This window comes from Pan paniscus, chromosome 2 (genome assembly GCF_029289425.2).
Source record: "Pan paniscus chromosome 2, NHGRI_mPanPan1-v2.0_pri, whole genome shotgun sequence".
Taxonomy (NCBI): domain Eukaryota; kingdom Metazoa; phylum Chordata; class Mammalia; order Primates; family Hominidae; genus Pan; species Pan paniscus.
In genome coordinates, this window is record NC_085926.1 from 51,647,933 (window position 1) to 51,661,169 (window position 13,237).

Consider the following 13,237-nt stretch of genomic DNA (forward strand, 5'->3'; position numbering starts at 1 on the left):
TTTTTTTTTGTATTTTTAGTAGAGACGGCTTTTCACCGTGTTAGCCAGGATGGTCTTGATCTCCTGACCTCGTGATCCGCCTGCCTCAGCCTCCCAAAATGCTGGGATTACAGGCATGAGCCACCGCGCCCAGCCTTTTTGTTTTTTTTTTGTTTTTTTTTTTGAGACAGAGTCTCGCTCTGTTGCCCAGGCTGGAGTGCAATGGTGCAATCTCGGCTCACTGCAACCTCCTCCTCCCAGGTTCAAGTGATTCTCCCGCCTCAGCCTCCTGAGTAGCTGAGATTACAGAAGCATGCCACCACGCCCAGCTAACTTTTGTATTTTTAGTAGAGATGGGGTTTCACCATGTTGATCAGGCTGGTCTCGAACTCCTGACCTCGGGATCCGCCTGCCTCGGCCTCCCAAAGTGCTGGGATTACAGGTGTGAGCCACCACGCCAGGCCATAAGTTTTTCCTCCACCATGGTCGCAGACATCCATTGCTCCTCCTTTTTTTGAGACAGAGTCTCGTTCTGTCACCCAGGCTGGAGTGCAGCAGTGCAATCTCAGCTCACTGCAACCTCCGCCTCCCGGGTTCAAACGATTCTTCTGACTCAGCCTCCCGATTAGCTGATTAGCTGGGATTACAGGTGCGTGCCACCATGCCCAGCTAATTTTTGCATTTTTTGTAGAGATGGGGTTTCACCATGTTGCCTAGGCTGGTCTCGAACTCCTGACCTCAAGTGATCCACTCACCTCGGTCTTCCAAAGTGCTGGTATTACAGGTGTGAGCCACCATGCCCAGCCAATTTTCTTTGTATTTTTAAAACAAATGCTAACATACCATAAAATACTATTTACTCCTTTTTTCACTCACCAGTAATAGTTTATTCCTTATCATTTCTTCTAGATATGTCTTCTTGAAGGTTCGCACAGGATGAGCTGTAACACAATGTATTAATTAGTTCCCTGTCAACATACATTTTGATTATTTTACTCCACCATCACTGACAGTGCTTTTTCACAGAGGTGGTTATATCTATAGGATATGTTCCTTAAAGTGGGATTGCCAGGTCAAAGGGTATATGTGTGGCACATGAACAGTGTTAAGAACTCTTGCCAAGTTCCCCTCAGTGGGAGTGGTTCTCATTTATCCTCCCACCCCTGAGCTAGAATGCTAGAGGGCTAGAATGCTCTTGTTCCCTGCTTTGTATTATGGAAATTTCAAATTTTCATACCTACAGAAAAGTTGAAAAATAGCACCATGAGCACCCATATACCCTGCACCTAGATTTAATGATTGTTAGTTTTCATAAACCTTCTTCTTTCTCTCCCTCCCTTTCTATTATTTGAGTCATTCGTAAGTCGAAGATATATGTCATGTTTTTCATCATGTCATTTTATCTCTAAGTACTTCAACATGCATCTGCTAAGATTAAAGATATTCTGTTCCTAGCCACAATATCATTATTACACTAAAAAAAGCTAACGATTCCATAAAATTACCTAGTATTCCAAAATTGAGATTTCCCATTTGTCCCAGTTGTCTTCCATAGCTATGGATTTTGTTTTGTTTTCAAATCAGAATGAACTGCTTTTTAGCTTGATTTTCCTCTTTCCCCCACATTGATCACTGACTGTCTCTTACTGCCAAAAAAAGTTTGACTAGTTTTAAGAATGATCTCTTAGTGTTTCATATCCCTTATCTCATAGGATTCATTTTGGTATAGTTTTACAGTTTGGGGAACTGGGGTGCAGAAAAGTTACATGCCTTGTCATAGATAGACCTATTTCTGGGATCAAAGAATTTCTTTGTGACTGGAAAAGGTTGACTGGGTGATGTTGTTCAGACATCAAACTATTAGAATTTTGGGGACTACAGGATAGGATTTTTTTTAATGGAGTTTTCTCCTCTACCCTTCTTCTCTCCCTGGCCACTCTGGTTCTCAGTTAACTACATTTTGTCCCCAGGTTCCCAGGGACCTTCTTGCGAGTCCACAAGCAACGGCAGACACAGTGCCTCATCACCCAAAGCCCCCGACCCTGAGGGGCTGGCCAGGCCCGTCTCTCCTGACAGCCCAGAGATCATCAGTGAGCTTCAGCAGTATGCAGATGTGGCTGCTGCCCGGGAATCCCGTCAGAGCTCCCCAAGCACCAATGCCGCCCTGCCTGGCCCCCCGGCCCAACTTATGGACAGCAGTGCTGTTCCCGGGACAGCTCTTGGAACTGAGCCTCGACTAGGGGGTCATTGCCTCAATAGTTCCCTCTTGGTGACTGGCCAGCCCTGTGGTGACAGGCACCCAGTGCTGGACTTAAGGGGCCACAAGCGAAAGTTGGCTACACCACCTGCTGCCCAGGAGTCATCCCGCCGGCGGTCCAGGAAGGGTCATCTGCCAGCCCCCGTGCAGCCGTATGAACACGGGTATCCAGTCTCTGGCGGGTTTGCCATGCCACCCGTCTCCTTAAACCATAACCTCACCACCCCCTTCACCTCCCAGGCTGGGGAGAACTCCCTGTTTATGGGCAGTACCCCCTCCTACTACCAGCTGTCCAATTTGCTGGCAGATGCCCGCCTGGTGTTTCCAGTGACTACTGACCCTCTGGTGCCAGCAGGCCCCGTCAGTTCCTCTTCCACGGCTACCTCAGTCACTGCCAGCAACCCCTCCTTCATGCTCAACCCTTCTGTGCCAGGGATACTACCCAGCTATTCACTCCCATTCTCACAGCCACTCCTGTCCGAGCCGAGGATGTTTGCGCCTTTTCCTTCCCCTGTCTTGCCCAGCAACCTTTCGCGGGGCATGTCTATCTATCCAGGCTACATGTCCCCACATGCAGGCTACCCAGCTGGTGGCCTCCTACGGTCCCAGGTGCCTCCATTTGACTCTCATGAGGTTGCCGAGGTTGGGTTCAGCTCCAATGATGATGAGGATAAAGACGATGATGTGATAGAGGTCACTGGGAAATAGCTAGGGAGCCCCTCCCCACCTCACTTGGGGCCCCCAGCAGGTTGCCCACCAAGCTGGAAGGCAGTGATTTAGACCTTTTGAGAATAGGACACTTGGCAGGAGGGAAAAGGAAGAGGACAAAGGAGGGTGGTTGGCCAAAGTGGCAGAGCTCTGTTGCTGTTTAACAAAAGAGGCAAAAAAAAAAAATAATAATAATAAGTCCAACATAGCAGCAATAGCGGGAAATCAGGGACCCAAAACAGGGATGGAGGGGCAGTGCAGCCTCTTTTCCTTCCTGCCTTGCTTATGCTGTCTGCTTGCTTGCTCGCCCATCTGAGTGTAGAAGCGCACATCCCATTTCTGTCTTTGGGAACATTCTTTCCCAAGAGAGCTGCCTTACTAGGTGACTTAGCTTGGCCTGGGGAGGGGAGTGAAGGAAGGGAGAATGAGTGAGAGAAGGAGGGTGGGTAGGGGGAGCAGACTGTGATCCCATGTGAAGTGGGGTCTTTTTAGGGGGTGGGAAGGAAGCTGACCAGGTATGTGTGTTTGTGAGTGTGTGTGTGTATGTTTATTTTGTATGTGTATGTATGGAACAGAGCAGGGGTGAAGGTGGGAGGGGAGGGAGGGAAGAACTAAGAGGGAAACTGAAAAATGAATTTATCTTTCTTTAAATGGAAGTCAGTTTGGTGGTTCATAGCACCTATTAGTGTGAACATCAGGGTGAGCCCAGAAGAGCCATGGAAATCACAAGTTTCCTTCTGGATGGGTGAAGAGAAGGCCCAGCTAACTCAAGTCCCTGGTATTCAGAGCCACATTTGTGTGAGAATTTGGGGAAATTCATGAGAGAAAATGGGCATTACCAATCTATGTCTCTTAACCCCGGTGGCTATCTCTGAGCAGCTCTCCCTTTCCAGCTTGGAAGGTTGTCTGTGTGCAGAGGCTGGGAGGGAGAAGCACTGCAGTACGTGAATGAAAGGTCGCAGAGTTGTGGCTGGAAAATACATTTTTCACCAGGGTAGAACTGAGCCCCCAGCTGCCTATCCTGGTAGTCTTTTCTGTTCCTTTCCTTCCCCTTTAGAGAGCTCCATGTTAATTTATTTCTTATGGGCAATTATTTATTACTTGGACTTTTCATGTGTCTTGTTTATTTGGGGGTGGGGGGAGGTTAGGGGTAAGGAGGGTAGGTGATAGAAAGGGAAGTTTTAAGATATCCCAGACCCTATAGCCACTGGTGAAAAACAATCCTGGATGGATGGTAAATTGACCAGGGAAAGAGTTAGGTTTGACCAAGGTTTGGATTAAACAACTATATTTTTGAGAGATGGCTTTTCAGGAAGATCAGGGAATCCTGAGACTGGATAGTTAGTGGAGGGTGGGACTCATTCCACAGAAATCGAAAGTTGTGATCATGGAGTTTGCAATTGGGAAGTAAGAGACCCCAGATTTGGAGCTATGTCCTCCTGGGATGATGTTAGATGTTGGCTCTCTATGCTGAATAGTGAAGCTGTGGATAGGTGGTTGCTGGGTTGAGGGACTATTGATTTCATGTTAGAAAATATCTTCAGGTGGTCCATGTAGGCCTGGTGTCTGCTGCCTCCATCTTTGAAGGAACATGGAGGAGCCCTTTCTCTGTAGGAGCCCTAAGTCTGGGTTTTATCTTAAAAGAACACACCAGTCATTCTGGGTCTCCCCTTATTGCCATTGCCAGGGGAGGGTCATCTAGTCCTTAAGCATAAACACTGGCTGTCTTCCTATTGGTGTCCCCGCCCCCTCTGTATCCCTCACCCCAACACTTTGCCAGACAGTTCTTTATGATGAACAAACTTTGGCTTTAGAGCTTTACCACTTACCCATGGCTCCCTCCTTACTGGGCAGGTGGTGTACCTGCCTCTTCCCAGCCCAGAAGGCAGCTTAGTCAGGTCATCCCAGTAGTAGCTCCTACAGCTCTTCTGACCAGCCCATTTCCATCTTTGGAGGGCCTTAGCAGACTCTGGGGTATTGTCCTCAGAGAAGAGACAAGGAGATGATGGATGGGGTGCATGTGTATATGTGTGTTTGTCTGCTGTCCAATAACACCAAAAGTGGAACTTAAGAAGCTTTGTGTTTTCATAAGCACCCTGCCAGACACTTAACTCTTCTACTCATGGAAGCCTTAGATCTACAATTTAGCTATGCAAATTATTTTAATAATTTAAAAATAGCAGTTCCAACCAGTGCTTTCTCTTTCAGATGCATCCCAAGAATGGATGGTGAAGGGACTCAGTTGGAGTGAGCTCTCAGGTTGAGGCTGGTGCAGTAGGAGTGAGCTAGACTGAATCTCCAATTTATGGGACACACTCAGAACCTGGGTTACACTGATGCCTCTCAGGCCCTGGAGCACTGGGATCCCAGAGATGCATGTGTGCATGTGTATGTCTGTGTGTGTGTGTTGTCGGGAGAAGGGGGTAGTATTTCTGTGTTCACTTCTAGGAAATCACTGTACTAGCCTCCAAGAATCCGGAAACCTTCCCAGCCGGGAACTGAAACCATTCCCTGGAGGGATGGGCTTGGCTTTTGAAGTTGACAGAAAGTAAATGGGTATTCTGAGAGGCAGCACATGCCTACTGTCTATCCAGTGTTCCAGGGACTGGGTCTTGCTTCTACTCAGTAGAGGCCATCATTCTGGGAGGCTGACCTGACTAGAGAAGGCTTTCTTTTATATGTGCAGTTTCTATTGTGTAGAGGGGTTGGGGGTGGGATCATGGGAAATTGGAGTGCTACCAGGTCCATGGTTTTTGCTTTTTTTTTTAAAGAAAATAACCTGAAAACACTTCTGACTTTTCCACTGTCTCTTTATATGTGCTGGTAGGCAAATGTGCATGCACACCAAACATAAGCATGTTTGTGAGGGAAGCAGGAAGTATCTCAGAGCCTAAGAACCATGTTTTATAGTTTCTTTGATCATAAACACTTGGTGGTGTCTTCCACCCATTATCCAGGCCTGAGGGGGGCAGGGTGGCTGGTGATAAGAGGGAGGGCAGGAAATCAGGCCTAGGCATTTTCCCTTACCATTGTCTTCCATGGAATGTTTTCAAGGGCCTCTCAAGCCCCATTCATCTGGTTTAGCCAAGTTCTCAGCCTGGGGAACACAGTACTACTTAATGATTGAGGTTTACCATTTATAGTGATGCTTGATTTCCTTTTCTTAATATATTTGTAGATAAAAATTGAACAGGGACAAAGTAGCTATTTAAGAAAGGAAGTGAACCATGTTGGGTCATATCATTTTCTTTAGATTGGATATCTATGAAGTCCACACCCCTTTGAGTTATGCTTTTTAGGCATCTATCTCATCATCTCCTGATTTAAGGATAATTCTATCTGGTCCTTGGAGCTCTCTTCCCTAGGAATTAGTGTGTGGAGTCTCTATATGCTTGTGATCCTTGGAGCTCTCTTCCCTAGGAATTAGTGTGTGGAGTCTCTATATGCTTGTGATTCACAACTAAATATGAAATTTCTCAATTCGGGAGCAGGAAGCAAAGTGCTGGGGTAAAGTTTTGCAGATTGGTTGAAACACTTAGCCAAACTTAAGTGGCCTGGGTAGGACCATCACTCCCAAAGTTGTCAGCAGAGAAGGGCCCTTTGTGTCAGTCTATTCAAACCTGGCATTGCTCTGAAATTGAGTCCTCATCCCATGGGGAAGGTCTTCTGGGGGCTTTACATTCCTTGTTACTAGTGTTCTGGATATTACCTTCTGCTTCCCACTTCCTTTTTTTTTTTTTGAGACAGAGTCTTGCTCTGTCACCCAGGCTTGAGTGCAGTGGTGTGATCTTGGCTCCGTGCAACCTCCACTCCCAGTTTCAAGCGATCCTCCTGCCTCAGCCTCCCAAGTAGCTGGGATTACAGGTGCACACCACCATGCCCAGCTAATTTGTGTATTTTTTAGTAGAGACGGAGTTTCACCACGTTGGCCAGGCTGGCCTTGAACTCCTGACCTCAAGTGATCCGCCCTCCTCGGCCTCCCAGTGATGGGATTACAGGCGTGAGCCACTGCTCCTGGCCCCCACTTCCTTTTGATTTCTCAGATCAGTCTTTCCCTTCTGAGCCATGGCCTTCTGTGCACCCAGCTCAGTGGCTCTTCACCCCTAAAACTAAGTGAAGTCATCCTTCCCCAAAAGGACCCCCGGGAGATGTTCTGGCCCTCTGCTGACTACTCCCAGGAATCAGCACCTCAAGGACTATTTGAGAATGTTGTGCTCTCTATTGGTCACCTTGAGACTCCATTCCCCTGCTGCCAACTCTTCTCTTCTGCCCTGTGTATTCTGCTGTGATCCCCTTAACGGCTTTTCTGTGCTACTAGCTTAGCCCTAGGCCTTTTATGAATACCTGAGTCTTATAACGATGAACTTCTTGAGCAGACAGTGTCCAACTTCTTTGCTCTTCAGGGACCTGAGTGTGCACCTTTCCCTTTTGCAGGTCTATTTGACATAGTAGTCTAGTGTGTTGGGGAGGGGTAGCCAAGCAGGCTGCAGTGTCTGCAATGCAGAGGGCTTGGGGAGGTTTGGGTACTCTCTGCTGCCACTACTGGGATGATATTCAGAAGAGAGAGGACCTCATACTGTGACTGGACCCAGGACCCTCCCTGGAAGAGAGCTCAGCCCAGCTGTGTGTGTGTGTGTGTGTGTGTGTGTGTGTGTGTTTGTTTGTGTGCTGTGCTCATGTGCACCTGGGTGTAAAATGACTGTTATCTGGTTGTGTTACTCAGGGTGGGCTGGGGACTCACCAGAAGAATCCCCCCCAGCCTGCCCAAGACAGGTTTTTCCCTTGTACCATCTTCAGAGAGGTCAGGGGAAGAGGGTCCAGGTGGGTTAAGGGGGGTCGCTATGGATAACCACTAAGACCAGACTGCTGCCAGGAGGAGTGGGGGATAATGAGGTGGCCCCAGGGTCCTGGCACCTGGCTTTGGTTTTCCGTCTTCTTTCCTCAGGACGCCCCTGAGGCCTGGGACCTGTGCCTGGCTTCGAGGAGCATCTGTGGCTGGGTGATCCAGCTGCTGGTGTGATCATGGGCTTCCCTCCTCTCAGCAGGGCAGGCGCTCCTGCCCCAGAGACTGGGCAACTGGCTGTTTCTATGACGTATTTATTTTTACTTGTGTTTCATGTCACTTTTTTAAAAAAAAGCAAACAGAACAATTGTAAGTCAGTATAACTGCCTATCAGTTTTCTTTATTTCTCTTTTTGTAAAATAAAATTTAAACTCAAGAAGGCAGTGTTGTTTGATCAAGGAATTGTCTGGATAGTTGTTGGGCTGGGTGGTGGTGAAAGGAATAGATCTTAGAACATAGTGGGCTCTGGGATAGCCCTTGGGTGATGAGATAGGCAGGAACAGAAGGAAGACTGATGGCAGGCTCTTTGTTGCAGTGGGGTTCACTGGGCTTTTTCTGCTTTTGTTCACCTGAAGAAGGATGTATTACCAGGCTCCAGGGGAAACAGCAAGCTGACTTCAGAGTGGCTTGAAGCTAGCTGGTCCTCAGCCAAGGCAAGTCCTGCAGGGGCAGCCCTGACTAGACAGTGAGTGGCTGGGGATGGGCACAATGCCTTCAGAGGGTGGGAGACAGTGTGTCTGTGAGTGGCTGGTGGCAGCGAAAGCATTCTTATTGCATGTGTATTCTCTGTCATCCATGTTGGGGAATCTAGCCACTGGCCCACAGAGTTAAACAGAGCTTTGGAGTGTTGAGAGGTGGGGGAAAGAAGGGACAGTCTACTTCAGCTTCCTGTTTAATTTCTTCAAGGGGAGTGGCCCTGGGGAAACAATTTTCTGGAAATTTACAAAGAAGGATAGAGAAAGAATCTCTGTAGTGATTCCTTGGACAGAGGAAGGCAAGAGGAGATGAAGGCCAAGTCTGGACTCATGATAGGGGAATCTGTGCTATTGGGAGATAAGATTGGGAGTGGAGGATGGTTGCAGCACATGGCTGGGCGAACAGGTTTCCTCAGACCTGTTACAAGGGGTTGGAATGAAGAAAGTGCCTTGTAGAGTAGGCTGCTGCCTCCTGGTGGCCAGCCGCTGCCTTGCAGGGATCCTGCCAAGGGACTTCACTTGGCACTGTTGGAAGCAGCCTGAGGTGAAGCTGGGCAGGCTGATGTCATGGCCTGCAGCCCCAGTCACCAGCGGACTCTCCTCCCACAAAAGAGGTGCTGAAGCTCCTGAGGCACATGTTGAACTCTGATGTGGGGCTCTAGAGTTCCCCAGTCAGGCTAAGGGAAGTGAGCAGAGAGAACAAGATAAAGAATGGGCACTTCCTTATAATGGTTTCCTGGGAAAAGCTCACCACCTTCTGAGAAGCAGGAGAAATGACCACGCAGACCCTGCAGGCAGAGGCTGTCAATCTCTGAGCCCGGGCCATGGCTGCTCCTGTGTCAAAGGAAATGCTACCAAGTGTGTAGCCCGCCTGCCTGGGGCACCTAAGCTGGGGGTTTGACCGTGTGCTTGATGTTCATAGGTAAAACAACTGCTGCGACCTGCACTGGCCCAGCCCGGAGTGCCTGTGAGGGGCCAGCTGCCTGTTCTGCCAGTTTGCCTAGAGGGCTGGGACAGGCTTGGCCCTGTGGATAAGGTTCAAACTCCCCTGCCTGCGGAAGGAAGAATGTGAAGCAGAGGGAAAGGAAGCTGGGATTTTGACTGTCTCTGTGTGCACAGCCTGCTCTTTGCTGGTGCAGTAGTGGGATCCACAAGGTGAACCACCCTGTGACTGCTGACTTTTCCCACCACCACCTTCGTGGTGTTCCCATCTGCTGGATCCCCTCCCAAACATCAGTCCTTGTCAGGATACCAAAGTAGCTCTTGGCCTCGCCGGTCTTGTAGCCAAGCTTATGAGCATAGTTGTCACCTTCCCCACCTCCCACCAAAAGTCCGGGATTTTCACGAGGGGAGCGTTTTATCTTTGGGCCCCTAGAAGAGTGCTTTGTAGTTTGTAGGTCCTCAGAAATTTGAGGTGAAGATTGAACCAATCATCAAGGAGCTTACACTTGACGTGGGAATCACGTAAGTTACCGCTAAACCACAAAGGTAGACCAGCCTCCCCCAGCCACAACCTGGGCACTGAGGGAGGAGCCTGGAAGAAGGGCATTCCCATGGAACGTGAACTCCAGGAGGGCAGAACCTTGGTTTTGTTCACTCTATCCCCAGCCCCTAGAACTGTCCTGGCAAGGAGTAATAATAAGTGTTGGATGGATGAATATACTCACGGAAGTGGGAATGGGTGGGTGGAGGCAGGAAGCAGATATTTGCGCTATGCAGAAGTTGGATCCACCAGTTTCTTCCGCGAGCCCAGACTGGGCTTCAGCTTCCTCACCTATGCCTTTCTTGGTTCCCAAGTCTGTTGCGAAGCCACAGTGAGAGAAAGTGGCAGGACTAAAGGTGGTACAAATGCCAGAGGCTGATACTGCTGTGCTGCGCCTCCCTAGGCTGTACAAATTCTCCTCAGCCCCAGCTCCCTGGTCCCCAGCCTGGCCCTCTACTGCGGGCCACTGGGCTGCCTCCCGTACCCGAGCCTGGGCCAGGCTGTCACTGTGGTGCTCCTGCCAACCCAGATGCCCTGGGGTGTTGCTAAATCAACCTCAGCAACCGGATAGTTTGTTGGAGGCGGGAAGGTACGCCGTGGGTTCCGCCGCAGCCAGCGCTGGGGCTAGGCACACGCCCGTTGCCATGGAGACGGGGCGGGGCAGGCCTCCGCCCTCCGGGTCCCGCGCGCACGCGCCCACGGCCACGGCCATGTCCCGCCGCGAGAGGGGGCGGAGCGAGCGTGCGCGGCGGGCGCGCGCAGGCTCCGTAACCGAACCCTGAGCCGCCTGCGCGGATCGGCGTCCGCAGCGGGCGGCTGCTGAGGTGAGGGCCGGGCCAGAGGAGAGGCATACCCGCTGGGGCGTAGGTCTGGGACTCCCCCTGTCCGCCCTGGCGCGACCTCAGGACTCTCCGTGTCCCCTCCGTGACCCCCGCGGCCCGGGCCGCTCTTTGCATCTTGTCTTGCCCACAGCTGGCCTCGGCCAGGTCCGAGGGCCTGGATGCGACCTTGGGGCAGCCCCTACTCTTCCGGGCAGCCCACTTCCGCGGCCACCGGTGCAGGGCATGCCCCGGGGCCGTGGAGGTGAGGGAAAGAGGCGCGAGTCGCGTTTTAACTCCGCCCCCGTCCCCCAAGGCCGCGCCTCGCAGCCTGGGCTGCAAACTTTAGCGTCCTTTAAGTTACAGACGTGCGTGGGGCTCCGTGAGGAGGTGGGCGAAGGGAAAGGCTCTGAGTAAATAGGCAAGGCCCGGGGTGAGCAGGGGCTGGAATCCGAAAGTGGGAGGCGGCGGCCCCCCACCCTCCATAGTCCTTCCGCCCTCTGCTAGCACCGAAGTTTAGCCCAGGACGGGGGCCGTTTAAGGGCCCGGCCCTCCGCCGCCGCGCACGTGAGCGGCACCAGGAAGCTGGCTGGGCGCAGCCTTCCCTGAGGCTCGCCGGCACCGGCCGCACGCGTCCATCCCGGGCCTCTGAGCGGAGGGGGAACCGAGACTAGAGGGAGGGCGCAGTCTGCCCAAGGTCAGCGGCAGCGGCAGTTTCTGGGCGCCAAGTGTGGTTGGAGTCCTCCAGGAAGAGGGGCGTGACCAGAGCTCTAGCGAAGAGACCTGACATTGTAAAGCTAGGTTTGGCTTCTGATTTCCACAAGGGGTTTGAGAATGGGACGAGGGTGCTTTAGAGGGACCGGTAGGCTTTCCCTGAGGAGGGTAATCAGGGCATGATGGTTGGCTCAGTGGTTATTTCCTGGGCAGAGGTGACTGTTCTTTCAGCTCCCAGCACTGGAGCGCTCGGCCGCTGCCGCACTGGATGCCAGCAGTTACTAAAAGTGAGCCTGGCATTTCAGGTGAGCTCCCAGACCTTCTTCCTTTTCTCTTGAATATAGGGGAAATTCACGTTACCTCTCCACGTGCCGACCAAGGCTCTGAGACCCCCAGGTGGGTTTTCTCCCCGCCCCCCCCCCCCCCCCGTTTTCTGAGCAGTTTGGGAAGTGTGAGGAAGAGAAAGGTAGATACTAAGTTTTCTTGAGGAGACAGGAAGTGTTCAGCTGAGATGGCAGATCAGGGTGAGGGCTTGTCATTCCCAAGGCAAGTGGGGGCCTAGATGCTGAGAGTTTTCCAGCTTTGGGCTCAGAGATGTCCAACAAGGATTTAATGCTTCAGCCGTTTTGGAAGCCAGTCACCAGAGAGGAGAGAGAAAGTGGAAATGAGGGGCTGGAGTCAGACTGTCTGGGCTTGTGTTGCCTGCATTTTGGTCCACGTGGCTCTGTTTAATACCTGTGTTACCTTGGGCAAGTCTCTTAACCTCTAACTACTTGAACCTTTAGCCTTACCTACCTCTTTGGATTGCTTTGAGGGTGAATGAAGTAGCTGTGTTTCAACATTTAGACAGTGCCTGGCGTATAGTAAGCATTCAGTGGAAGATTTCTCATCATTATCAAAGAAAATTGGAATGAAAGTTACTGGAGACAAGATGAGTAGGACAGGCAGAAAAGAGAGAGATACTGATGGGTAGAAGCACAGATGGGTGAGACTAGTGGGCAACACCTCAATTTCTTGACACCAAAAGTTTAGAAATTTACTTTGCCTCTTTGTGAGCAAATACTGTGTGCTCATTGACTCCAAAGACAATTTTTTTTTAGCGTAAAATCAACACCCAGCACCCACAGGGAAGAAATAATTCCACAGAGCTAAGTATTCCACAAAGTTGCAGCGTGGCCTTTTTAGCTTCAAAACCTTTTAAATGTTAAATATTACTTTTAAATAATTGGGGTGGGAATGTCCCCCCAGTGGGTCACATGGCTCCCTTCCTCTTTAAACAGTCTTCTCTGGGCTGTGATTTTTTCCCCCCCGCCAGGCAACTCAGGTCAAGCCCTCTGTGTAAAAGGGTTAGGCCTCTGGCCCCAAGCTGCCTGGAGAACTAGGCAGCCTGCCTTGAATAGTTCACACACTGGCCTCTGTGTTATGTTCCTGGGCCTGCTCTTGAACAGCTTCTTTTCCTCTTAGGGATAATTGTTACTTCCTCCTGCTGTGCGACTTCCCTTTTAGCAGCCTTTTCCTCTTACTACTCACTGTTTCTTCTGTGGGCTGGAAAATTGGGATGAAGCTTGTTAACATTGGTGGTTCAAGTCTGGGAAGCTTAGTGTTGGACTTTGTTCTACCTGCTCAGGCCGTTTTGCTCTGGTCTTTCCTCTGGTTCTGGATGGGTAAGCTTGCTGGATAGCAAGGTCCCTGCAGGCCAGATGTACTTAGAAAAGGAGAGTTTCTTATGAAATTCTCTTC

The 13,237-nt window shown here is 50.5% G+C and overlaps 1 protein-coding gene across 10 annotated transcripts in view; it reads left to right on the forward strand.

Moving 5' to 3' along the window:
* Window positions 1–13,237, forward strand: part of LOC100995302 (RAD54 like 2) — a 171,713-nt gene that overhangs the window by 127,944 nt on the left and 30,532 nt on the right. For 4 of the 10 annotated variants that reach the window (XM_008972174.5, XM_008972172.5, XM_003818792.6 and 1 more), the window contains one exon: window positions 1,950–2,400. In XM_008972174.5, the coding sequence (XP_008970422.3) occupies window positions 1,950–2,400 (451 nt within the window). Of the gene's footprint in view, window positions 1–1,949; window positions 8,164–10,691; window positions 11,049–11,621; window positions 11,894–13,237 lie in introns of those variants that run through there. The other 6 variants (XM_003818796.5, XM_063602387.1, XM_063602386.1 and 3 more) reach the window with 6 other exon arrangements.